Below are 27,204 nucleotides of genomic sequence, written 5' to 3' on the forward strand. Positions count from 1 at the left end.
GATTGTAAGTTGGCTCTAGAGATTTTTAGTGAGTGTAAGTAATCATCAGTTTTCTGGTTCAAGAGGTCTGACTCGTCAAATGGAAGGTCCTTGTATTGTGTTTTGTACCTCTCTAGGGAAAGCTGAGGACTGTAACCAGGATTCCCTCTTCATGACACTTCCCATTGCTAACACACGTGAGGATATGTCCGCTGAATCAACTGCAGCTTGAAGTATGGATATGGTGACCAACTTGCTTTCCTGTAAAAATGATTATGATCCTGTTGGGGTAACTTGTCTGTAAATTCTTCCATCCGGCCAGAGTTTATAAAGTCATACTTGGCCATCAGTGCCAAGTAGTCAGAGATCCAGAACTGTAGTCCAGCAGAGAAGACCTTTGACTCATAAGGTTCAGTGCCTTACCCTCCCTGTCTGCCAGGGTGGAGCACTGGTGTTGTTTCGTCTACTCCAACACAGCCTGTATCACCAAGGAGTTAGGTGGAGGGTGTGAAAATAGAAATTCTGCCCCCTTAGGGGGGACGTAGTATCTTCTCTCGGCCCATCTTTTCTCGGCCCCCTTCGGAGTCAGTGTGCATATGGCCAAGGTATGCCACATGTTGCAGTCTGGTTAAAGAATGGCCTCATTGATTGGTAGAGCCACCGTTGCCAGTACTGATGTGTGCAGAATGTCTAGTAGATGATGATGATGACTGTCCTGCACCTCTTCTAGTAGGATCTCAAGAGCATTGGCTAGCCTCCGTAGGAGCTCTTGAAACCATCAGTAGTCTGGTGGGGAGGAAGGTGTTGATGACACGGCAACATTTGGAGACGACAAAGGGAATCTCTCCAGATCTGCCAGTACCATAAGAATCGGGCTAATCGGTGCATCGTCTAACCCCATGTCCGAACGTCTAACCGGACTAAGGTTGTCGGGGCAAGATGGGGAATCCTCCCAAGTTGAACGGGACCACTCTCAAGGTGAATACTGAGGCCATGAGCTCCAATATGACCAACCCAGTTGATCCTGCTGCTGTTGAGCCTGTGCTCAAAGAGTTGGGTACTACCTCTGTGGGTAAGACAAAGTGGGAAACTGTCATGGTGCCGTCGGAACCCTTCAGTAGTTGTGCTTCTGAAACAGGAGTGGCAGGCCACGCCAAACATTTGTATCCTCAGAATTGGAGACTTCCACAAATGGCGGTGCCAATGGAGCTGTCAGAATGGGGTGTGTCAGAGTACTGAGTAGCAGGTGACAGAAGTTTCATGCTTCGACCACCATTCCAGAGGACATGCTTCCATGCTGATGACTCTTGTTAAACAAATGTGTTAATTAAATTTGTGACTGAACTCCTTGGGGGACAATTATACGTCTCCTGCTTTTACCCACATTCTGCCATATATTTTGTGTTATGGCAGGCTCGGATGATGACCGATCATATATTGTTCGACTTAAGAATGCCTTCATTGCATATTTGACCAAACACGAAGAAGGTACCAGGATGAGATTTCTAAAGAGAGCTACAGCATTGGACCCAAGGGATAAGAACCTGAAGTGCTTTCCAAAATCTGAGAGGGATGAGGTGTGGGACATGCCGTCAGAAGTCTTACAAGAGCAATACTCTGATTTGGAAACTACAGAACCCGAACCACCTAAAAAGAAAATCAATCTTCTCTTGGTGGCATCTGACTCAGATGATGGAAATGAACATGCATCAGTCTGCACTGCTTTGGATCGTTACTGAACAGAACCTGTCATCAGCATGGAAGCATGTCCTCTGGAATGGTGGTCGAAGCATGAAGGGTCGTACAAATATTTAGCATATCTGGCACATAAATACCTTGCAATGCTGCAGTTTCCACGGTAAACATCTGATGAAGTGAGCTGTAGCTCACGAAAGCTCATGCTCAAATAAATTGGTTAGTCTCTAAGGTGCCACAAGTACTCCTTTTCTTCTAGCTACAACAGTGCCATGCAAACATCTGTTCTCATTTTCAAGTGGCCTTGTAAATTAGAAGCAGGCAGCATTATCTCCTGTAAATGTAAACAAACTTATTTGTCTTGGCGATTGGCTGAACAAGAAGTAGGACTGAGTGAATCCTTAGGCTGTAAAGTTTTACCCTGTTTTATTTTTGAGTGTGGTTATGTAAAAAAAAATTCTACATTTGTAAGTCGCACTTTCACGATAAAGAGCACTACAGTACTTGTATGAGGTGAATAGAAATATACTACTTTTTTGTTTATCTTTTTACAGTGCAAGTATTTGTAATAAAAAATATAAAGTGAGCACTGTACACTTTGTATTCTGTGTTGTAATTGAAATCAATATATTTGAAAATGTAGAAAACATCAACAAATATTTAAACAAACAGTATTCTATTATTGTTTAACAGTGAGATGAAAACTGCAATTAATTGCAATTATTTTTTAATCTCACGATTAAGCGCAATTAATTTTGTTAATCATTTGACAAGCTCTAATGAAAAGCATTTTGGGGTCATAGTAGAGAAGCAATGCAAGATAAGCTTCCACTGCAATACTGTGGCAAAGAGGACCAGTGCGATTCTTGGATGTATAAACAGTGAGTAGGAGTGAGGAAGTGATTTTACCTCTGTAGACGGAATTGGTGAGACAGATACTGGAAGACTGTGTGTAGTGCTGGTACCCACGTTTTAAAAAGGATGCTGAAAATCTGAAGAGGGTGCAGAGATGAATCACAAATGATTTAAGGGCTGTAAAAAATGCCTTAGTGCGAGAGACGAACAGAGCTCAGTTGCTTAGCTTGTCAACGAGAAGATCCAGAGGAGACTTAACTACAGCGTAGAAGTATCTTCATGGGAAGAAAATACTGAGTACCAAATGGCCTTTTAATCTACCGGGGGCAGGCATAACAAGAACAAGTGGCTATAAATTCACACCAGCCAAATTCAGATCAGAATTAAAGCACACATTTTTAACAGAGAGAGTGATTGGAACAGACTACCAAGGAAAGTGGTGGATTCTCTATCTCTTGAAGTCTTTAGATCAAGATTGGATGGCTTTCTGGAAGATATGCTTTAGTCAAACCCAAGTGATAGGCAGTGGCGGATTAGCCCCCTGGGGGCCTGGCCGATTGTGGGGCGGGGTCCGGGAAAAATCCCCCGCAGGGCAGCAGAAGCCTGGAGCTCCGGCCACTAGGCCGGCAGGGTGGGAGAAACTGCAGGCCCTAACTCCATGCCCTGGCAGCAACTCTGGGTGGGTGGGGGAATCCCCCCCCAACACCCGCAGCCCTGGCAGAAGCTGTGGGGGAAGCTCCCCCTTCCTTCCAGCGGCCCCAGCCTGACCCAATCCCCATCAGAAGCTGTGGGATGGGGGAAACCCCTCCCCACCCAGAGGCCCCATCCTCATCAGAAGTCACAGGACAGGGAAAGCCCTAACCAGCAGAGACCTTGTCCCCAGCAGAAGCCGTGGGAAGCCTCCTCTCCCCCAAGCAGAAGAGGTGACACAGGGGAAGCCCCCTCCCCCGCCCCCTCCTCCCTCAGCAGAATCCTGCTTTTGGCAGAAGCCTGGGGGGGGGGGGGGGGGGGAGGCAAGGTGGGAGAAGCTCCAGTGCCCTGACCCTGGTCACCCAGACCCCCGCTGCGGCCAGGGACTGGAGGAGCTCTCATTCCTTGTTGCACCCCAGGGCCATGGTGCAGGGACAGAGCTTCTCAGGTATCGTGGGCGCAGAGGGGAGGGAGGGGGAGAAAGGAGGGAAAGGGGTTGCAGAGCTGCAGTGGAGGGGGAGAATGTGGGGACCTTGGGTGGAACAGGGGTGGGCCTTGGGGAAGGGGCAGAAAGATGTGGGGCTGCATGTGGAAGGGGCAGAATGGGGGCGGGGCCTCAGGCGGAAGGGGCCTTGCTCTGGCCCAGGGCCCCAGAAAACTTTAATCTGCCTCTGGTTATAGGGATTACTACAGGGGTAACTAAGTGAAATTCCCTGGCCTGTGTTGTGCAGGAGGTCAGACAAGATCTAACAATCCGTTCTGGCCTTAAACGCTATGAATAAAGGCAATTTCATGAAGGAGAACATGTATAGATCTCTACAAGTTTAGAAGTGAGAAATGGACACCTCTATAACCTGTTGTTTTGCATTTCCCATTACTAACAAGGAACTGGGTTGAAAGGTGAGTCAGTTTATATTAATAATTATTTCACGGTTGAAATACATACAAGTCAGTCTCTCCCTTAGCTCAGGTGTTGGAGCCATATCGACAGCACTCTTGCCATGGCAGTTGACCAGTGTTGGATCTGCACCATGACTAAGCAACAAAGAGCAGACTTCTACACGATTCTTGGAAGCAGCTTCATGTAAGGGGGTAAACTGCCAGAGATCCATAGCATTAACACAGGCTCCATGCTAGGAGTGGGAAAGAAATTTTTATGTTAGTAATAAGAGATAACCATGACAAAGATCACAAGGTTTTCATTTTTATAACTTTAACACTCATTAAGTTATTTTCAAATGAAATGAAAAATAATTGATTTATCTTCATCTACCAAAATCTGAACTTTGCAATGAACTTAATTTTTATTGAGACACCTTTGTTTCAAAAAAATTCCAGTTAACTAAATTCTAATGCTTGTCTGCCGAGATTATGCGGAAAAAACACATACTTAATTCAGTGGTACAGGTGTATGTCTAAAGGCCCAAAGCCCCACACAACTGAAATAATATATTACAGGTGTGAAAATCACAATTTTTTTTAAAAAAAAAACAGAAATAAGGCTACAGTCTTAACTATTGTATGATGTAACTATCTCTCTCCATAATTTTGCAATATTGCAATGCTCATGTTTTCTTCCATTTCTCCACTTACCTTAAGTAACAATTCTGTGACTTCATAATGTCCATATGAACATGCATTATGAAGAGGTACAAGTCCGCTAGATTAAATAAAACAAAACAAAATTACATATCTAGGAAGCATTTTCAAAGACTTTTGAAGTATTTTCAGGCTGTAAAATTAGCAGATTTCAAAATCAAATGGAATCTTAACCAAATACATTTACATTTATTTTCAGAATAATGCGCTGATTAAGAATAGCATAAAAACATTTTTGAGTAATGTAACATAAGTGTTTAATCTACTATACATTAATGTTAAGAAATAGCACTCACTGCATTCATAATTATACCTCTACCCTTATATAACGTGACCCGATATAACATGAATTTGGATATAATGCGGAAAGCAGCGATCTGGGGGGCGGGGCTTTGCACTCCAGCGGATCAGCGCATCAGGCTCTGACATGCTGCTCTGAGCGGCATGTTAAGGGGGCTGGGCCGGGGCCGAGGGGTTGGATAAGGGGCAGAGGGTCTCGGGGGGCGGTCAGGGGACAGGGAGAGGGGGGGTTGAATGGTTCGGAGGTTCTGGGGGCAGGGCGGTCAGGGGATGGGAGCGTTGGATAGGGCGTGGGAGTCCTGGGGGGCCTGTCAGGGGGCAGGGGTGTGGATAGGGGTCGGGGCAGTTAGGGGACAGGGAGCAGGGGGATTGGGTAGAGGGTGGGGTCCTGGGGGTGATTAGGGACGGGGTGGGGTCTCTGGAGGGGGCGGTCAGGAGACAAGGAGCAGGGGGGCTTAGATAGGGGGGTGGGCTCTTGGGAGGGGTGGTTAGGGGAGGAGGGTCTCTGGAGGGGGTAATCAGGGGACGAGGAGCGGAGGGGTTTGGATGGGTCGGGCATTCTGAGGGGTCAGTCAGGGGGCAGGACGTGACTATTAATAACAGAAATACTCGAGGCCAAAGCAAGTTCGTCATAGCTGCTCTGGGCAGGGGGCTGGAAGTGCCCCCACAACCCTAGCCCACACCCCAGCCCTCTGCCCTGACCCCTACACCCCCCCACACACCCCAGCCCTGATCCCTACACCCCCCCACACACCCCAGCCCTGATCCCTGCACCCCCCCACACACACTACCAGCCCTCTGCCCTGACCCCTGCACCCCCACACATACCCAGCCCCCTCACACCCCATGCCCTGACTCCTGCACCCTCTCTTATGCCCCCAGCCCTCTGACCTGACTCCTGCACCCTCCTCACATGCCCCCAGCCCTGACTCCTGCACCCCTCACACATACCCAGCCCCCCCACACCCATGCCCTGACTCTTGCACCCCCCACATTCCCACCCCCACCCTGAGCACCAAACGGGAGCTCCTGCACCACCCCCCACATTCCCACTTGCACCCCTCGCACCAAATGGAAGCTGCCGAAGTAGGCACTCCACATCCAAACCTCCTGCTCCAACCCTGAGCCTGCTCCCGCATTCTAGCTCCTGGCCAAACCCTGCACCGCAACCCCCAGCCTGCTCCTTCACCCCCAGCCCTGTGCTCAGTGCATTCCCACCCTCAGCTCAGTGCAGAGAGAGAGGAAGAGAATGGGCTAGAGCCAGTGAGAAGGTAGGTACCCACTCCATGTGGGCAGGGCCGGGACCCCAGACCGGCAGTGGGCTGAGCGGAGCCGGCAGCCGGGACTCTGGCTGGAAGGAGCCGGTGGACGGAATCCCAGGCTGGCAGCGGGCTGAGCGACTCAGCTCACTGCCGGTCTGGGGTCCCGGCCACCGACCCCTCTCAGCCCACTGCCAGTCTGGGGTTCTGGCTGCCGGCTCCTTGCCCGCCAGGGTCCCGGCCGCCGGCCCCCATCAGCCTGCTGCTGGCCTAGGTGAACAGAACCCCAGGCTGACAACGGGTTGAGTGGGCCAGCGGCGTAAGATCAGCATTTTAATGTAATTTTAAATGACGCTTCTTAAACATTTTGAAAACCTTGTTTACTTTACATACGACAATAGTTTAGTTATATAATATAGAGACTTATAGAGAGAGACCCTCTAAAAAACGTTAAAATGTATGACTGGCATGCGAAACCCTTACATTAAAGTGAATAAATGAAGACTCGGCACACCGCTTCTGAAAGGTTGCCGACCCCTGTTTTATACTATTGGCCTTCACAACACTCCTGGAAACAAGTTCTAAAGATTGACTGTGTGTTGTGTGAAGCAGTACTTCCGTCTGTTTGTTTTAAATCTGCTGTCTATTAACTTCATTGAGTGACTCGTAGTTCTTGTGTTGCATGAAGGTGTAAGTTAACACTTCCCTATTCATTTTCTCCACCCCATTAGTGTTATTACAGACCTCTATCATAGGACTCAGCCATCTTTTCTAAGATGAAGAAGCCCCAGTCTTCTTAATCTCTCCTTATACAGAAGCTTTTCCATACCTGAAATCATTTTTGTTGCCCTTCACAGTACTTTTTCCAACTCTACTATATCTTATTTGAGAAGGCGTAACCAGAACTGCATGCAGTATTCAAGGTGTGGGTGAACCATGGATTTATATAGAGACAATATTATGTTTTCTTTTCTTATTTTCTATCCCTTTCCCAATGGTTCCTGACATTTTGTTAGCCCTTTTGACTGATGGTGCACATTGGACAGATGTTTTCAGAGAACTATCCAGAATGACTCCAAGATCTTCTTCAGTGGTAATAGCTAATTTAGATCCCACCATAGTGTATATATAGTTGGGATTTTGTTTTCTACTGTGGATTACTTTGCACTTATCAACACTGAATTTCATCTGCCACTTTCTTGCCCACTCACCCAGTTTTTCTGAGATCCCTTTGTAACTCTTTGCAGTCAGCTTTGGACTTAACTAGCCTGAGTAATCTATGAAATATGTTAATTCACCTTAGAAAAGACTGCTCTGCTGTCTTCTCTTCCTATGATGTTTACTGCTGGTAATAGCTGTGAAACTAGGTGCTTGTTTATCTCATCAGTTGTGCATGTGCAAATCTCATGGAGCTGACATGCCTATACCTGACAAAATAATCAGGTCACAGAAAAGTGTAACTGAATATGCCTCTTGTCTGTCACACCTTGCGTTCATTTTTTATTGCCAAAATAATACCAGAAGTCCATCAACACTCAAAATTGTGCACAGAATTTCCAATAACACAGCGGACCCATAAAGAACCAAGCAATATAGATTTCAAAATGCACTTATTTAATGAAGGAATAATCCATAAAATAGAAGATCTACATAACTAAGGAGCACACTATCCCACTTCAATCCTCACTTGGGCTTTTACAAAAGATTATTTACCACAAAAACAAAATTTTGATTCTGGAAACAACTGTGCCCCAATTCTCATCTCCAATTTTAGATTAACTCATTTTCAGATACAGACTGAATTACAACATACAACAGAACAATGATAAAAATAATTCTTAAAATGTAACTAACTAGTGAAACCAGAGAATTAATTAAAAACCAATATACATACCCCTTGTCCTTTGCATGAACATCAGCACCATGCTGAAGCAAAAGCTGGACTATTCGAACTCTGTTATAGCCTGCTGCTAGATGCAAAGGAGTGGACTGCAAAGAGAAACAACAGAAAGTAAGACGGAGGCAGAGTACATAGGCAGTTTGTAATTTATGCAGCCCACAAAATGAGAGGAGCAGCCAAAGTTAATGAACACCAAAACCGATGCATAAAAAAGGATGAGAGTCGTTTAATAAAAGGCAAAGGGTTCGAAACACAGGAGCCATGTCACCAATCTTATTTTCAAAATGCTGAACACTCTGCAGCTTAGGGTTGCCAACTGTCTAATCACACAAACCCAAACACCCTTGCCCCGCCCCTTGCCCTGCCCCATCTCCGAGGCACCACCCCACTCACTTCATCCCCGTTGCCTCTGTCGCTTGCTCTCCCCCACCCTCACTCACTTGCACCAGGCTGAGACAGGGGGTTGAGGTGTGGGCTAGGGCCGAGGGGTTTGGAGTTTAGTAGGGGGCTCCAGGCTGAGCCTGGGGCAGGAGGTTAGGGTGCAGGAGGGGGTGAGGGATGTGGGCTCCAGCTGGGTGGCACTTACCTCGGGGGCTCCTGGTTGCTGGCGCAGTGGGGCTAAGGCAGTCTCTCTGCCTACCCTGGCCCCATGCCACTCCCGGAAGCGGCCTGCGTGCTGCCCCTGCCCCGACTCCGCAGCGCCCATTGCCTGCAGTTCCCAGCCAATGGGAGTTGCGGAGTTCTCCTGCCCCCGCACCCTGGGGCCGCAAGGGAGCAGGGATGTGCTGGCCGCTTCCGGAAGCGGCGTGGGGCCAGGACAGGCAAGGAGCCTGCCTTAGCCTCACTGCACCGCCAGACTTTTAACAGCCTAAAATCTCCCGGATTGGCTTCTGTAGCCTCCGGGAGATAGAGCCAGATTCCAGGAGACTCCCGGAGAAACCGGGAGGGTTGGCAACCCTATGCAGCTCCCGCTGACTTCAGCACTTTTGAGAGTCTGGTAACTTATTTAGGAAGTTTCGCATAAACTCAGAAGCCTAACTTTAAGATCCTATCTTTGGACATCTTGGCTATAGTTCTTAAATTTAAAAAAATTAAGTTACAGAGAGTCAAATTACTGCCACCAGGTCTGCATGAGTGACTCTGGGAATCCATGAGAAAAGATTTTGGGAGACTGCAACTTCTCCCATATTTTTAAAGAGAGAGATAGCAGTCAACTTTATGGCAACCAAAGGGAAATTAAAGCATCTACTTCCCTCTTCAAGTAGCTGCTCCTTGAGTTAGTAATGAAAGTGTTATGAGAGATGCTAGTATAATTTGGTAACTATAAAGCTCTTCATTGTACTTCAGGTTTTTTAAAAATTCTGTCTTGTAGCTCTGATTCCAAAACATCTCAATCCTGAATGTCCTGCTGCCAGTGCAAACCTAGCATCACCAGAATTGATCTCTTCTCCCACCTCCCTTAACTCTTCCCCCCTCACTCCTTTTTTTTTAATTGTTCATAATGTCACTATCCCCACAATCCCCAAACACCAGCATATACCCCCATCCCCAATCCACCCTATTACTACTTCCTCTACAGCTCTAAAAATCTAACCTTACTTCAAATCATCGTGTCAACACTCTTCTCTGCACCTTGGGTCAGTTGTCATGGAAGGCCTCAGCCCATACAAATGCTGCTGCCAAAAGACACCTTCTCCTCATGTTTCTCATCCTTGCTTTAAAGGCTCTAAAAATATTCTGCTTCTGCTTACATTTGTGATCTTATCTCTTTCCACTCATTGCCTTTACTCAGTATAAACCAGACACTTGGCTGCTCCCTTTGTTTGTTCCTCACACAGCTACATCTTCTTCCGTGATGCACGTTAAGTTTGGAATAGTTTCAAACTTTGTTTCCATTTGATCATATTTCCTTCACTCAAATTACTCCTTAAACAAGGATTCTTCTGAACAGTTTAGGATGATCCACCATACAAGTTATTTTCACTACTTACAAGTGATTCACTGAAAAAAAATCCAATCCCAACTGACAAAATAGTGCATAATTCAGGATCTTCTGCCCATAAGCAAATACATATTCCTCTGGAATATCTACTCCTTGTTCTCTCCCCTTCTTCCCCTCACCAAGCATGATCTCTTGTCATTTGTGCATCCCTATTTAGACTGTAAATTGCTAAAAAGAGGAATTGGTGTCTTGTATGCACCTATCAATCATAGAAATGTAGGCCTGGAAGAGACCTCAATAGGTCATCTATAGTCCAGTCCCTTGCATTGAGGCAAGACTAAGTATTATCTTCTATACCATCCCTGGGACATGGTGCTGGCCGCTTCCGGGAGCGGCACGGGGCCCAAGGTGCCACGGGGGTAGCAATCCTGCAGGCTGTAGTTTGCCCACCCCGTTCTAAAAAACCTCCAATGACAGAGACTCCACAACCTCCCTGAGCAATTTATTCCTGTGGTTAACTATCCTTATAATTAGGAAATTTTTTCCTAATGTCCAACCTAAACCTCCCTTGCTGCAAATTTAAGCACATTATTTCTTGTCCTGTCCTCATGGGTTAAGGAGAATCATTTATCATCCTCCTCTTTACAACAACCTTTTACATATTTGTGTCCCCGCTCAGTCCTCTCTTCTCCAGACTAAACTCCAATTATTTTTTCAATCTTTCCTTGTAGGTCACTGTTTTCTAGACCTTTAATAATATTTTTGGCTCTCCTCTGGCCTTTCTCCAGTTTGTCCACATCTTTCCCAAAGTGTGGTACCCAGAACTGGACACAACTACTTCGGTTGAGGGCTTACCAATGTGGAGTAGAGCAGAAGAATTACTTCTCATATCTTGCTTACAACACTCCTCCTAATACATCCCAGAATGATGTTCACTCTTTTTGCAACAGTATTACACTGATGACTCATATTTAGTTTGTGATCAACTATAACCCCCCAGATCCTTTTCTGCAGTACTCCTTCCTAAGCAGTTGTTTCCCATTTTGTATTTGTCCAATTAATTAGCCCTTCAGAAGCGTTGTGCTTTGCGTTCATACTTTTGTCTGCAAACTTTGTAAGTGTACTTTCTATGCCATTATCCAAATCATTTATAAATAAACTGACTATCAGATCCAGGACAGATCCCTGCTGGACCTCATTCAGTGTCTCTTTCCAGCTTAATTGCAAACCATTGATAACTAGTCTCTTGAGTATGGTTTTCCAACCAGTTGTGATCCCACTTTATAGTACGTTCGTCAGGGTTATATTTCTCTAATTTGTTTATGAGAAGGTCATGTGAGACAGTATCAAAAGCCTTGGTCTTCCTCTTGCTTCTAATGTATTTGTAAAATGTTTTCTTGTTGCCCTTTATGCCCCTAGCTAGTTTAATCTTGTTTTTTGCCTTGGCCTTTCTAATTTTGTCCCTACATGCTTGTGTTTATTTTATATTCACTCTTTGGGAAGTAATTTGACCTAGTTTCCACTTTTTGTATGACTCTTTTTTGAGTTTCAGGTCATTGAAGATCTCTGTTTAAGCCAGGGGAGTCTCTTACCACACTTCCTATCTTTCCTATGTATTGATATACTTTGCTCTTGAGCCCTTACTAACGTCTCTTTAAAAAACTGCCAACTCGCCTGAACTCTTTTTCTCCCTCAGACTTGCTTCCCATAGGTTCTTATGTATCAATTCTCTGAGTTTGCTAAAGTCTGCCTTCTTGAAATCCATTATCTTTATTCTGCTCTTTTCCCTCCTACCATTCCTTAGAATCATGAACTCCGTCATTTCATAATCACTTTCACCCAAGCTGCCTTCCACCTTCAAATTTTCAACTAGTTTCCCGCTATTTGTCAAAATCAAATCTAGAATAGCCTCTCCCCTACTCACTTTCTCCATCTTCTGTTATTTACAAAAAATGTTGCTTCCAATGTATTCCAAGAACTTGTTGGATAATCTGTACCCTGCTGTATTATTTTCCCAACAGATGTTTGGGTAGTTGAAGTCCCCCACCACTGCCAAGTTCTGTGTTACGGATGATTTTACTAGTTTTTTAAAAAAGCTTCATCTTTTCTTCCTGGTTAGGTGGTCTATAGTAGACATCACCCTTGGTTTTTTTTTACCTCTTTTATCCTTACCCAGAGGCTTTCAACAGGTCTGCTTCCTGAGTCTATCTTAACATCACTGCAAAGATCCTTGGTTGTAACAGATATACTAAGAGGTTGTCCAGATTTTTATTGTTGGGGTAGCTGTGGGATTTTTATTGGGCGGGAGTGCGGGGGGGAAGGGAGAGAATAAGGTGTCCTTCGCACCCACAACAGTATGGAGAAAATGAACAGAACAAAAACAATACACAGCACAGGATATCAACACCACCAGTCTCCCTACATAGCCTGAGGACCTTGGCTCTCTAGCCAGCTCCAGAACAATGCTCCTTGGCTAGCACTCCTAGCTAGGATGGGTTGATATTTTTTGTTCAAAATGTTTGTTGGTTTGTTTCTTTTAACGGCTTTCTTTCCCCTCCCCCCCCAAACCCAACTAGTAATTTTTGAAGGAGATGTCTGTTTGAAACATTTGGGGGGTTTTCATTAAAAACAACAAAATTTTGAAAATGAAAAATTTGGCTAGTCAGGTAGAAATTTTCTGTAAAACCAAACATTTTGTCAGAGTGGCCACATTTTTTGTGTTTTCTGGTTTTTCAACAAAAACTCAAATAAATTGTAGAAAAGGAGACAAATGCGTTCTTTTCATTTTTGTAAAAAAAAAATTTTTTTTTACCCGAAAACAAATTCCTGGCGAGCTATACTCCATACTTCTACTGACGCTTCTGTCCTAGTGTTGCCAATGCCCATGAGTTTATCGTGTGGCTTGCAATATCTGATGTGTTGGGGTTTTTCTGAAGCCTTAGACCCTGGAGTCAGGTAACTATACCAGAATCTCCAAGAAACTGGAAAAAAATTAACCATAGGGATTCAAAAGCCAGAAGACAAATAAAAGGAACTTCAAATGTATTATTCTTAAAATCACGATTTGAGCCAATCTCATGATTTTTGGGGCCTGTCTCAGGATTTTTCAGCACTTGATAATAGCAATGCTGTTATACACTTTATTTTTAAATTGACAGGTTGAACTGGTGCAACTGACTTCCCACAAAAAGAAAAGGAGGACTTGTGGCACCTTAGAGACTAACCAATTTATTAGAGCATAAGCTTTCGTGAGCTACAGCTCACTTCTTCAGTTGCATCTGAAGAAGTGAGCTGTAGCTCACGAAAGCTTATGCTCTAATAAATTGGTTAGTCTCTAAGGTGCCACAAGTCCTCCTTTTCTTTTTGCGAATACAGACTAACACGGCTGTTACTCTGAAACCTGACTTCCCACAGCTGTTACTAGCCATCCCAAGTGGATGTATTTGTGCATGACAATCCAGATCAGGTGGGGGGAGGGGGAGAGATCCAGACAGCTACAGATCACCCTCTCATAGTGGTGCTAACTAAATAATGGCCCAATTTTTTAGAAATGTATGTGCAGTTGTGTACACAACGCTCAGTGCAAATATTCAGGCTGGGAAATTTCATACATACATAAAACCTGAATGCATGCAGAAATGCATGTTCATTTTTTAAAACACATGCTAACATTTTTAATTCAGATTCCAAAAAGTCAAACATTTAAAAATTGGGGGAGGAAGTGCAGTGCATCATGCAGAACAAGGGACTGTGCTCCATTTGTAGGAGGGCTGTCTTTCTCTGGCTCTGTGCCCAAAGATTGCAGGTGTCTTGGTACACCATGCTTATGTACATAACCATGAATATACAGCAAACCAGGGTGGATAAAAATCAATGATTTTTTTTTAAAAAATAAAACATCTGATTTTTTAAATTTAAAATCAGATTTTTTTTTTATAAAATGCTTTTTGAGGAAAAAAACATCTAAAGATCGTTTTAATTAAGATACATTATAGCTCAAAGATATCTCATCATGGAATAGGGATTATAAATTCTAATTCTATAATATGAGACAATATATTCATGTCATGTTTAAGAAAAGTTTTGTAAATGAGTTCCAATAGTTCATGGATTAGGGACCCAATCTTATGTGGCTCCAGGGGCTTCTGTATAGATTATTTAGGTTAATTTAGGGACTCAGTGCTCAGTCTAGAAAGTACCATCAGAGATGCTTAGTTTTGCAGTTCTCAAACTGTGGATTTGTCTCTCCAGCGATAACATGCTTGTTAACAGCAAAAATGTTTTTAAAAAAATAAATAATATATCGAGGTGAGAAATAACAGACCTCAACCCTATTGCCCCTCTGCAAATGTGTGTACACAGAGTCAATCCCTTACCTCTCTCTAAAAGTGCAAAGTTTCAAAAAGATCAATGAATAGATGATTGTTGGGGGCGGAATAGAGCTGGACAAGGAGAAGAAGTCTGGAGATAAATGTGAGAAGGGAGGGACAGGCAGTAGAAACAAAAGTGAAACTGTTTGAGCAGCATATTGCAGAAGTCTTGAGGTCTGAGAGTGGCCTTCACTGATTTGAGATCTACCATACCATTCTCTCACTAGAAGGGAAAACCTATAACGGCAGCAAGCCGTAAGAGAGACCCAGTTTGGGAATATTTTAATGAAGTTCCTCTACCTGTGGGTAAGACAGGCATGCATGCAAAATGCAAACAGTGCAACAAAGAAATGCAGTGCCTGGCTGCCTAAATGAAATAACATCTTGAGAAGTGTTCCCTCTCAGGAATCAGAGTAACAGCCGTGTTAGTCTGTATTCGCAAAAAGAAAAGGAGTACTTGTGGCACCTTAGAGACTAACCAATTTATTTGAGCATGAGCTTTCGTGAGCTACAGCTCACTTCATCGGATGCATGCCGTGGAAACTGCAGCAGACTTTATTTATACACAGAGAATATGAAAAAATACCTCCTCCCACCCCACTGTCCTGCTGGTAATAGCTTATCTATCCCTCTCAGGAAGACACTGCATTGAAGATGATGAAAGGAAGCAGGTTGGTCAAGAATGTACTTATGTAGAAATCTATGATTAAATCGAGTCTTCCTGACTAGTGATTTAAATCAATTTGATTTAAATCAAATCCACCCTGTAGCAAACTGTGTACAGTTTGTATAGTTTCCTCCCACAATGTTCAATTCTTTTGCAAACTCTACATTTTAAATGGCAAAACATTTTGCTACTTAAACTCTGCCCAATAATTAAAATAATATCTTTTACCTCACCTAACTAATAAGAACACCATTTTAACCGAGTGCAATTGTCCCACTTTTATTCACTTATAAGAAGTTTAACTACCTTAAAAGCTTTGAATTCAGCAGTGAATTTTGTGTACTTTTCTTCATTTGAAGGAGCAAGTACACCTATAGAAAAGGGTGATGTTATTTCCATCTTCCCTCGGAGTTAGAGCTGGAAATTTGAGAAAGGGTTTAATTTCAGGAGTTTTTGTTTTGTTTTTATTTTTTTTCCCCCACACAATTCAAATATAATTCAAAGACAGTAATATCCTACATAGAAACAGATATTCACCAACATCTAATGAGAGTTGCAAGTCATGTAATATCCTTTGTTTAGCCATAAGTGTTAACATTTTAACATAATTTAGTGTTAACATTTAAAATATACAGTATTAGAGGTGTTATTTAAGATACTTCCTCTATCATCCAGCCAAACTGCACTCTATTGTTACCGCTTTCTGTGATAAAATGTCAGAAAACACTGTACATTCACATACAGTACGTGTTTTCAGGAATTAATTCAGATTTAGGACTATACATTACTTTGAGTAGTCTGGAGTAGGTTTTTAATATAGTTCCAATATTTCATTTCAGAAACAATAGTTGCTCTGGATACTAAGCAGTAAATCTGTATGTCTCCCTGAGGACAGAGCTAGCATTGATACTGTTTGAAGTAATACCACTCCCATGTTTTAGGAAAAACATCTGCACTTACTGCTTGCTAGATTTTAATTTCTGGATTTTAAACTAGTTATTTAGTTTTGTATGAAACATATACTTGGAGAATTATCTATTTTGTTTTCACAGTTCATTAGTGTTTGAAGTGTAAACAACAAATGTAAAGCTCTTAATTCAGAAGCAATAACCTGAGCCATCCATCTTGTTACAAACTTCAAAAAGATATATGAGAGTAACCTATACTTTCTCTTCTTTAAGTACAAAACAATTCTTCAAAGTTTATGTCCCTGAAATTCTTGGGATGTTATTCTGCTTTTCTGACATTGAGCTCACAGTTTGGACGAAAGTAAGATGCATTAACTTCATGGGGGTCTGCCCCAGAACAGACCACTGTAAAATGCTATGTCATCATGCTTAATGTTTCAGAGCGTACTTCAAGAATGCATATAGTGTGCTAATTGTCTCAACTCGTATAGTATAAACACCATTGGAAGGCATCTTGTGGAAACGGCTGAACAGTCCCAATATACCAAAAGGTCTGAACTACCTATGCTATCTGGAGCTGAGATCAGATCTTGGACGGAGACGTGGACTACAGCAGGGTCTGTCAGCCTAGTTTTGATTAAAGTAATTGACTCAATTTTTATCTCCATACTATTTCTAAAACAATGATGGCCACATTGCAAAGTTCCTTTTCACTCATATTAAGTGGGATTAAAAGGATATTCTCAACAAAGAACTAACTAACTGACCAGGCCTCTTGTCAAGATTCCTTCATTGCTTGAAGGCTTTTTAAAAAAAAGTTATGACTCAAGCAGAGGCCATGTAATCTGCAGCTCTGTGGCTGTGGTATCTGCCACTTAATTTATCCCTTTGCCATAGAAGTGTGCTCCAGTTTTCATGGAAACAAATTTTCCAGCTTTAATGGTTGTTGAAAACATGAACAAAATGAATGCAGTGTTGCCTGCCTGAGGGCTTGTCTAGATGGCAAGTCAACAAACTTACCATCTAGACAAACCCTGAGTTTGTAGACAACTTAAGACAATGGCTTTCAAAAGTGTGAACTGCTTCAATCTTCTTAATCAAGGCCCTGTGGACTCCACAATTCCATGACCACAGAATACCTAATTTTTCCCCCAAGATACCATGGAATTTGCCATTTTGCTGCAGCCATTTGGTTTTCTGGCTCTGCCCTGCTGGGATGTTTCCTGTAGCTGCCTCTTGCTCTCTGGCTTTCCCTTCATGAAATTGCTAATTGGTGCTCTGCACTGTTCGATGGAGCCAGAAGCTTAGGCTGGCGAGCCTAAAGAAGAGCACAGCTGCGAAGCCTGGAAGATGAGCCACTGAAACAGACCAGAAGTATTTCCCTTCCCTGAGACACCTGGGACGGAGGTAATTCTGCACCAGGATGCCTAGAGAACATCTTGGAGCCAAGGCATGGAGCGTGGTGCTAGGATCCCTGGAGAACACATTGAAAATAATCACTATAAAAATAATCAGTGGAGTTTATGCTGATGGGTTCTCAACTATGAGCCACAGCTGCATGTACTTGTGTGGAGATGGAGGAACGGCAACAAAGGAAACGTCATGGCAACTGAATACATTAATCTTGCCATGATTAATTTAAGGGATTTAGTACTTATTGCCATGGAATTTTGGGATTGTTACCTCAAAATTTTGTCCCAATATGTCATGGTGTACGCAGGGCACTGCTCATATGAGCTCTCAAAGCAGACATCAGAGAACTTCCAAAGGTCTTTTATGCCAGTATGCTGTACTTTGGCAGGTGGTGGTGGTGGGGAGGTTAAACGGCTTATTTATGCTTCATGCAAAGCATGTCTTTTTCATACATTTCAAGGCCTGAAGGGACCATTGTGATCCTGTATAACACAGGCCAGAGAACTTAGCCAAAATAATTCCTTGAGCAAATCTTTTCGACAAAAAGATTGATATTGATTTTAAAATGGTCAGTGATGGAGATTCTACCACGACCCTTGGTAAATTTACATCTTATTTCCAGTGTGAATCTGTCTCACTTCAACTTCCACCCACTGGATCATGTTATACCTTTCTCTGCTAGCTCATTAGTAAATATTTGTTCCTTAACAGCAGGGCCAGCCTTAAGGCTAGGTGATCCTGGCATCTGCCCAGGGCGCCATAGTCAGGGGGTGCCATGGTGCAGAGGCAAGGGGCTCGGGCATCCCCTCACTGCCTGCGGGATGCAGCCTGGTGCAGCAGGAGTGCCCGCCTCCCTGCTCCAGAGTGGAGATCCCCTGCTCTCTGCCCCACATAGTTTCCCAGCCCGGCTCCTAGTCCTGCCTCTGCTCTCTGCAAGCTGGCATGCTCTTCCTCCCCGCCACCCTCTGGGACTGTCCCAGCCCGGCTGTTCCTCCTTCCATGGGCAGCTTGAATGAAAGCAATGCCACCCAGTGGAAGGTGAGCGTGGCATCTCAGCTGGCCAATGGGAGCTGGAAATTGCCAGCCTCTTCCAGTTTGGGAGGGGAAGGCAAGGGAGCTAAAACTGCAGGGCAAAGACACCAGTCAGTCTTAGGGGGTCCTGACTCTGTCCCAGCTCCGCCAGCTCCTGGGGGCCCCTCCCTGTGCCCCCAGGTCCCAGTCCCCGTCCATGCCCACACAGCTCGCAGGAGGCCCCTCCCTCTGCCCCCCTGGTCCTAACCTCCCTGTTCTTAGCCACCCTGCCTCCCCCCCCGTTCTCAGGGTGTCCCTCATATCTTCAAGATCCCCTCCTGAATGCCACACTCTGAACCTCACAGTTCCTTATGCTCCCCAGTTCTCAGGGGCTCCGCCTTTTTCTTGGGAGGTGCAGGAGAGGTACAACTCTGCCCCAGAGCCTGCTCACCCTGTCAGAGTGCAGCAGACCGCCTACTACATCATGGTGGTTGTCCTGCTCAGCGACCAGATGAGGGTCCCCTGGAGCACTGGCAGGGGGAGTCAACATTTCCTATGATGCCCATCACCCTGGCATCCAGATGTGAGTCACTGCATGGCAGGGCTGGCCCTACAGGTAGGCGACGTGGTTGGGGGATGCTTTGGTTAAGAGGCTGGAGTGCGAGGGTGGGCCTCGAGTGCGAGGTCATGGAAGGGAGCTCGGGGCAATGGGGGACAGGAGGCAGCAGGGTCGGATGAATGGGGGAGACAGCTGGGGCCAGTAGGGGAATGAATGGGGAGACGGCTGGGGCGCCAAAATACAAGTTTGCCCAGGGTGCTATTTTCCCTAAGGCTGGCCCTGCTTAACAGTGTGTGGAAGTATAACATTGTATAAGTATAGCGTTGTATAAGGGGACATGCTGGATACATTGTATATGAGAGGGCATGCCAAAACATGTTACAAAGTATCTGAGGGAGCACATGTAGGGACAGTTAGCTTTTGAATGGAGAAGCAATTAAGATAGAGCCAGCACGTCTAAGAAGCAGGCATCAGAATGGAAGGTGTGAAGGGCAATTAGTTAAGTTAACTGGAAGCTGTTAAAGGAGATTGTTAAGGGTGGCAGGTAATTGAAGATACGTGACTGGTCTCAGGGATCTCGAAGGGTGGTGACTAAAATCTTTTTTCTTCTTTTGTCTGTAACTTCTCTGTAACTTGTTCTCCAAAAACTGTATAAATTAAGAGACACAAGCCCCACTCGGGGGGCTCACTTCTAAATGTATTAGCAGAGCAGCTTTGCTAATAAAACAGAGTGGTCTGACAAATTGTGAGTCTGAGTCAAACTTTGACAAGTGTAATCAAGTCATCCCTGAATCTTCTCTGTTAAGCTAATTAGATTGAGGTCTTTGAGTCTACTACTATAACACATATTTTCTAATTCTTCAGTCATTATTGTGGCTCTTCTATAAACCCTCTCCAATTTGTCAACATCCTTCCTGAATTGTGCACATCAGAACTGGATACAGTATTCCACCACTGGTCGCACCAGTGACAAATACAAATACAGTGGTAAAATAGTCTCTCTACTCCTACTAGAGATTCCGGTTTATACATCCCAGGAACACATTAGTTCTTTTAACCACACCGTCAGTTTGTGAGCTCATACTCAACTGATTAACCTAGGAAGCAGGGACTCTAAAAAAGATGTGGGCGTTGTGGTGGATAGAGTCCCCATCCCGTAAGTATGGCCTACATTCTTTGTTCCACTCTTTGTCTTGAAACAATAGGGTGGATTTAACATTTAACAATACCTACTATACAAGTGCTAATTAATTAAACTAAGGCCTACCAAGATAATGTCATACTACAGAACCTGATCATTACACAAATTGCTCGGATCAAGGAAAGAACCAGTAAAATACTTCAGTAAATGGACTACTATGTGAAACTGATGGATTGTTCCAATGGCTTCTGGAGACTAAAAACCAGCTATCATGTCAATGAGTAGCAATACTGTATATCATACTGTACCTCTAAGGTATACATCTCAATCTAATGGTCTTACTTTTAGAAAAAGACTTAATTGTTCTATGAATTCACTGTCTCCCCAATGCTTTGCACTGGAAGCCAAGTGGCCTACAATTAGGAATCCCTAGATAGCACTTACATATGTAACTATAATTCTGTGATGTTATTACTATATACCAGAGGTTTCCAAACCCTTTTTGCTGCATCCATCTTTGGAGATTCATGTCCCATTCGTGCTCCCCTCTGTCTAAGAAGTAGTATTTTTGTGGATGAAGGATCAGGGAGAGGCCATGTCTTCTCACTCCTTGACCCTCCCTTCTTGCTCTTGCCACAGCTGCCAGGCTAGAAGAACTGTAGCAGGAGACCCAGCTACTGAGAGGACAGTCAGGCCCTTACACACTCCTGGGAACCTTGTTGTACTCCTAGGGTTACCACTTTTGAAATGGAAAAACAAAAACAAAAAGCCTGGCACCCCCTCCCCCCGACATGGCAAGCCTGCCACAACTCCAACCCCCAACCCACAAGGCAATTCTGCAACCCCCATTTCAACAGCCACTTATAGTATCTAGAGAGAGAACACAATATAGATAAGATTGATAACATCACACATCTCCTCACTCCCACATGACTCAAACCCTCTCTTACACACACACACACACGTACAATGCACTTGCATGTTGGTGGGCAGATAGCTGCAGTATTTTCAACAGTTTTGATCTGTGAGCAGTGTGGCCTCCCACCGAGCTAGAAGGGGAGGAACCACCCTCCATGCCCAAGTGGGCAGAGCCAGGCCTGCTCCGCTCCTCCTGCCGGAAGTACATCACTGGGAAAGGAAGTTGGGGCCTCCCGCTCAGTTGGAAGATAGACACCGAAGGAGGCAGATGGACCCTGCTGCTGAGCCCTGCAACACTCTACCCACTGGGGAACCTGCTTCTGCCACAGACCTGCCAGGACTGCCACTTGCCACCTATGCTGAAGAGGTGGAGGATCCCATGCCCTACATACAGGGCTCCTGTTAATACACCCCAGAATGATTTTAGCCTTTTTCACCACTGCATTACACCATTGACTCATATTCAATCTGTGGTCCTTTTCAGCAGTATATTATCCTGATTGTACATATGGGGACATTGAGGCACAGAGAGGGGAAGTGATTTGCCCATGGTCACTTTGCAGGTCAATGGGAGAACAAGGAATAGACCGCAAGTCTCTCAAGTCCCAGTTTGGTGCTGTATCCTCTGGGCCATAACTGCCTCATATATATGATTGCTCTCTATAAATATATCAGAGGGATAAATACCAGAGAGGGAGAGGAATTATTTAAGCTCCGTACCAATGTGGACACAAGAACAAATGGATATAAACTGGTTATCGGGAAGTTTAGACTTGAAATTAGACGAAAGTTTCTAACTATCAGAGGAGCGAAGTTCTGGAATAGCCTTCCAAGGGAAGCAGTGAGGGTATCTGGCTTCAAGATTAAACTCGATAAGTTTATGGAGGAGATGGTATGATGGGGTAACATGATTTTGGCAATTAATTGATCGGTAAATATTCGTGGTTGATAGGCCCAATGGCCTATGATGGGATGTTAGATGGGGTGGGATCTGAGTTACTACAGAGAATTCTTTCCTGGGTATCTGGCTGGTGAATCTTGCCCACATGCTCAGGGTTCAGCTGATTGCCATATTTAGGGTCGGGAAGGAATTTTCCTCCAGGGCAGATTGGCAGAGGCCCTGGGGGTTTGTCGCCTTCCTCTACAGCATGGAGCACGGGTCACTTGCTGGAGGATTCTCTGCTCCTTGAAGTCTTTAAACCATGATCTGAGGACTTCAGTAGCTCAGACATAGGTGAGAGGTTTATCACCTCAGGAGTGGGTGGGTGAGATTCTGTGGCCTGCATTGTGCAGGAGGTCAGTCTAGATGATCATAATGGTCCCTTCTGACCTTAGTATCTATGAATCTATGGTGCAGGTACACCCCGGGGGGAGGAGAGGAAGTGGCCCAGGGACAGCAGATCTCTGTCAAGCTGTAGTTCTGCCTGAGGCAAGGTCGGCATGTTGTGGCTGGATCCTTGCTGGCCCAGTGGTGCACCACGACACAAGTGTTAGGGCCCTGGGCTGGGGTCTGCTGGAGTAGGGTGGACCCGAACCCCATCTGCTACCCCACCCCACCTCTAGGGTGGTAGCCTCCCCTCACCAGGTCCAGTGCCCTGTGCTCTTAGGTTGTCCCCCGAAGCTAGGCCACCTGACCCTGGGGTTTGCTCTGTCTCTGCAGCTAGAGACCGGAACTCATTAACTACTGGAGTTTGCTTTGTCTCTGCCTTAAGAAATCAGGGCTAATTGCCTACTGGCTTTGCTCCGTCTCTGCCACAAGAGACCAGGACTAATTGACTGCTGGGTGTGCTCTGTCTCCGAACCCAGAGACTAGAGCCAATTGACTACGGGGTTAGCTCTGGGTTCTAGTTTCAGGGCCAGAGCAACCCCAGGAGTCCATCAGCCCTGGTCCCTTGGTGCAGAGACAGGGCAAGCCAGCAGTCAATTAGCCCGGATCTTTTAATGCAGAGACAGGGCAACACCAGTAGGCAATTAGCTCTGGGTTCGGGTTGCAGAGCCAGAGCAAACTGCCTACTGGTGTTGCCCTGTCTCTGCATTAAGAGATCTGGGCTAATTGACTGCTGGCTTGCCCTGTCTCTGCACCAAGGGACCAGGGCTGATGGACTCCTGGGGTTGCTCTGGCCCTGAAACTAGAACCCAGAGCTAATTGAATGCGGGGTTTCCTCTCTCTCTGCCTCCAGAGGCCAGAGCTAATCGACTACTGTGTTTGCTTCGCCCCAGCTGAAGGGCCTGGAGCTACTTGTCACCTGTGTGGGCTCTGAGCCCTGCCACACTAAGCTGTGTGCAGCCTCCGCTCGAAGGGCCCAAGGGCTATAAGTAGTTGGCTGCTTAGCCCATTAGACGGGTCAGGATGTTAACACCTCACACTAATTTCCCTGATAGTAGGGGGAGGCCCCGACAACATAGTGAGGCGGTGTGGCCTCCTTTTGACCCAGAGGGGGAGGGACAACCGCCACACCACTACAATCTGTTATCGCTTGAACTGTGGAAGTGGGAACACTGCAGCATCTTTAGCTGGACACACAAACTTTTAACATTACATATCCCAGTGTATTGGGAGAATAATGCAAATCTTTAGACCCACGTAAAAAATAAAACAAACCATGGCAGATTAAATTATTTGTCTGGCAAATCCATAAAAAAAACTGTCCAGGCTGGTGAAATACTAGCCAGGTGATAACCCTACATGCTCCCCATAGAGGCGCATACCAATACCATGTACCAAGGCATACCAGTCATTTTCTAATGCAGAGGTGGACAAACTACGTCCAATGGGCCACATCTGGCCCACAGGACCCTCCTGCCTGGCCCCTGAGCTCCTGGCCTGGGAGGCTCGCCCCCGGCCCCCTCCCTTACTGTGCCCCCTCCCCCGCAGCCTCAGCTCGTTGTGCCGCCAGCACAATGCTCTGGGCAGCGGGGCTGTGAGCTCTTGCCAGGCAGCGCAGCTGAAGAGCCGCGGCCTGACCCGGTGCTCTGTGCTGCACGGTGGCGTGGCTGGCTCCAGCCGGGCAGCGCGGCTGCCTGTCCTGGTGCTCTGGGCGGTGCGGCTGTCGCACCGCCCGCCACCAGTGCTCCAGGCTGCATGCTAAGGGGGCAGGGGGTTGGATAGAGGGCAGGGGAGTTCGGGGTGGTGGTCGGGGGTGTGGATAGGGGTCGGGGCGGTCAGAGGGCGGGGAACGGGGGCAGAAGTTCTGGTGGTGGGAATGAGAGGGGGGATTGGATGGGGCGGTGGGGGGCAGTCAGGGGCAGGGGTTCTGGGGGTGTTTGGATGGGTAGAGGTTCCAGGGGCGGGGCAGTTGGAATGAGAGGAGGGGTTGGATGAGGTGGTGGGGGGCAGTCAGGGGCAGGAAGGTCTGGGGACCATCAGGGGACAGGGATGGGGGGGTTGGGGGTGGGGGCCGGGCTACGCCTGGCTGTTTGAGGAGCACAGCCTCCCCTAGCCGGCCCTCCATACAATTTCGGAAACCTGATGTGGCCCTCAGACCAAAAAGTTTGTCCTCCCCTAGTCTAATGGCTAGGGTAATTAAAAGGGGTATAACTCCACTTTACAAAACTAAAGTAAAGGCTTATGTAAGATGCTCGTGTTATCTTCAAGTTGTATGGTTTCTGTAAAGCAGGAAATGCAGGCAGCACACATTTAAGCGGAGATCATTGTACACAGGGTGGCAATCACTGCCAGCTTCTATACCCCAGATCTGTACTCAAACAGATGTTTTTTCCTTTAACATTTTTGAAAATGAGCTGCTTGGGAGTTGGAGAAGCAGGGCGATGTTTTAAGTAAAGAAATGTACCAGGGACTGAAGTTATTTTCACTTAACCTTCTAATTATCACGTTCACACTCTTTACAAAACTGCACGTGCAGTAAACTAAGGAAAATCAATGTCTAAGAAATGCAGTAAAAATATAAAATATATAAAAGCACCCCCAAAGACTGCTGATCGTGAGACGGAATACCGTGAGCCCAATCCATACAAAGTCATATGGCATTAATCCATTGGAACACCCACCAGTTACTTCCTATTTTGCATTAAACAGGTATTTGAACTGTGCAAATTAACCATTAGTTGTCCTTACAACCACCAGAGATGCCCTGTGCTCCTGTCACACCAAAACAAGTCGCTAGCCACTCCCTTGGGTTTGCAAAAGTTCCCCTGAATAAGCTTGTAAAATGGCAGATTCACGATGAATGGCGGCAGTTCAGATGCCACTTTCTCAGTACATAGCCCTATTCACAAGTACTGAATTAGACACTGTACTCAGTAACATCAAACCCGGAACAACGGCAGGATATAACAATATTTCGCCAGAGTTCCTGAAACACCAGGAAACACCTGAAACCACTAAGGTGTTCCTGAAACCACCTTAATGCCTGTTAAGGGCTATCCAAAATCCTGACACAGGTTGTTAATGAGAATAACCTGCCAAGGATCTGGAGGATGTCAGAAGCGATCACCCTTCTAAAACTTGGAGAGGACCCACACAATGTGGCAAGCTACCAACCAATCTCTCTGTTATCGGTCATCTTGAAAGTCCTGGAGCAGCTTATCCTCCAGCATGTATCTCCAGAGGTAGAGGCAACTCTCAGCGTCGACCAAGCTGGCTTCTGGAAGGGTTGAACCACATGCGACCAAGTCCTAGCCCTCACTACATATATAGGAAATGGGTTTCAACAGAGCTTGAAGACAGGAGTGATTTTCTTGGACCTGACAGCGGCCTTTGATACAATATGGCACACTGATCTTCTGGTAAAACTGTCAAGAGGTCTCCCAGCATGGGTGGTGGACACTGTTGAACTTCTACTTTGTAACAGGCATTTTTGGGTACTGTGATGGGATGCACTGACAGACACTTCATGTCCCACAAAATCTAAGTTTTCCACAGGAAAATTTCAAATTTGCTGGAAATTTTTTAATTTTCTTTGGAGAATCATTTCCAGCTCTGTAGCTCTCCCACTTCCCAGCAGCCTGCTAGGCTGCAAAGAAGCCTGGGCTTCCAGACACCTGACTACCAGGCTTATCAGTAGCCCAGAAAATCTCAGCTTCCAGGCTCCCAGAGATGCCCGGCTTCCAGGCTCTCCAAGCTCCTTGAATGGTAGGATGCCGGGGGATTCCAGGCAGCTGGGGGAGCCTTAGAAATGTGTCCAAAAGGTCAAAACAAAATGTCATTTTTAATTTTTCAAAACAAATTTTGGAATTCATAGTCCTATCACTGGAAATGTTAATGTTCTGTTCCATTTCAGAGTGATTTTTTAATTTCAGAATTTCCTCCTGAACGGGAATTCCGTTTTCCAGCCTGCTCTAGTCAGAATGCCAACACAGGTTCCAAAGTGCTAGAAACACAGGCACTGGAAACAATTATCAGCATGCCAACGTACGTACTGAAATACTAGAAACACTGGGACTAGTGCACTGTAGTGCTGGGTGAAAGTAGTATTCAAGCACCTGAGCAAGGCACCAAAAGACATAGTGAAGCAAAGGCATGAAAGTGCTAAACATACATAGAATTTAAAATGGAACTTGCACCTTGCTGAAAGGCAGAACACAGAGAAAAAAATGGATAATGCCTTCAAATCTGGTCAGCAAGATAAGGAATTGGAGGATCATCACAGAGATTCAGCTCTTGACCATGTGAAGCAAAGGTTTTCCTCACAAGAAGAACTTAACTGGAAGGTTCTAAGAGCAGCAGGTAAACTCAAAATATGGTACACAACATCCAACAGAGGCTAGCTCACACTCCACCCTTGGGGACCAATATATTTCTCAAGAACTCAAGGATTTCTGCCCATCTCACACTGGGGAACCAAGAACATATGTGAGAATCCTAGCAGACAGAATCTTTAGAGAGTAAGTATTTTAAACTTGAGGTTCTTAAACAATTACGAATATGTCCCAGATTATTAATGCCAGTGAACCAATGACTGTTTGAAATAACACCATATTACAACACTAATTCTTCTAAAGCAAACAATTTGAGTTAAAACGGTAACTTGCTATGGAT

General features: G+C 45.3%; 1 protein-coding gene across 2 annotated transcripts in view; it reads right to left on the reverse strand.

Annotated features, from left to right (window-relative positions):
- Nucleotides 1-27,204, reverse strand: part of TNKS (tankyrase) — a 288,162-nt gene that overhangs the window by 88,647 nt on the left and 172,311 nt on the right. For both annotated transcript variants that reach the window (XM_073340169.1, XM_073340168.1), the window contains 3 exons: nucleotides 8,272-8,366; nucleotides 4,813-4,879; nucleotides 4,166-4,352 (listed from right to left, as the gene is read on the reverse strand). In XM_073340169.1, the coding sequence (XP_073196270.1) occupies nucleotides 4,166-4,352; nucleotides 4,813-4,879; nucleotides 8,272-8,366 (349 nt within the window). The remainder of the gene's footprint in view (nucleotides 1-4,165; nucleotides 4,353-4,812; nucleotides 4,880-8,271; nucleotides 8,367-27,204) is intronic.

This window comes from Lepidochelys kempii, chromosome 4 (assembly GCF_965140265.1).
Source record: "Lepidochelys kempii isolate rLepKem1 chromosome 4, rLepKem1.hap2, whole genome shotgun sequence".
Lineage (NCBI taxonomy): Eukaryota > Metazoa > Chordata > Testudines > Cheloniidae > Lepidochelys > Lepidochelys kempii.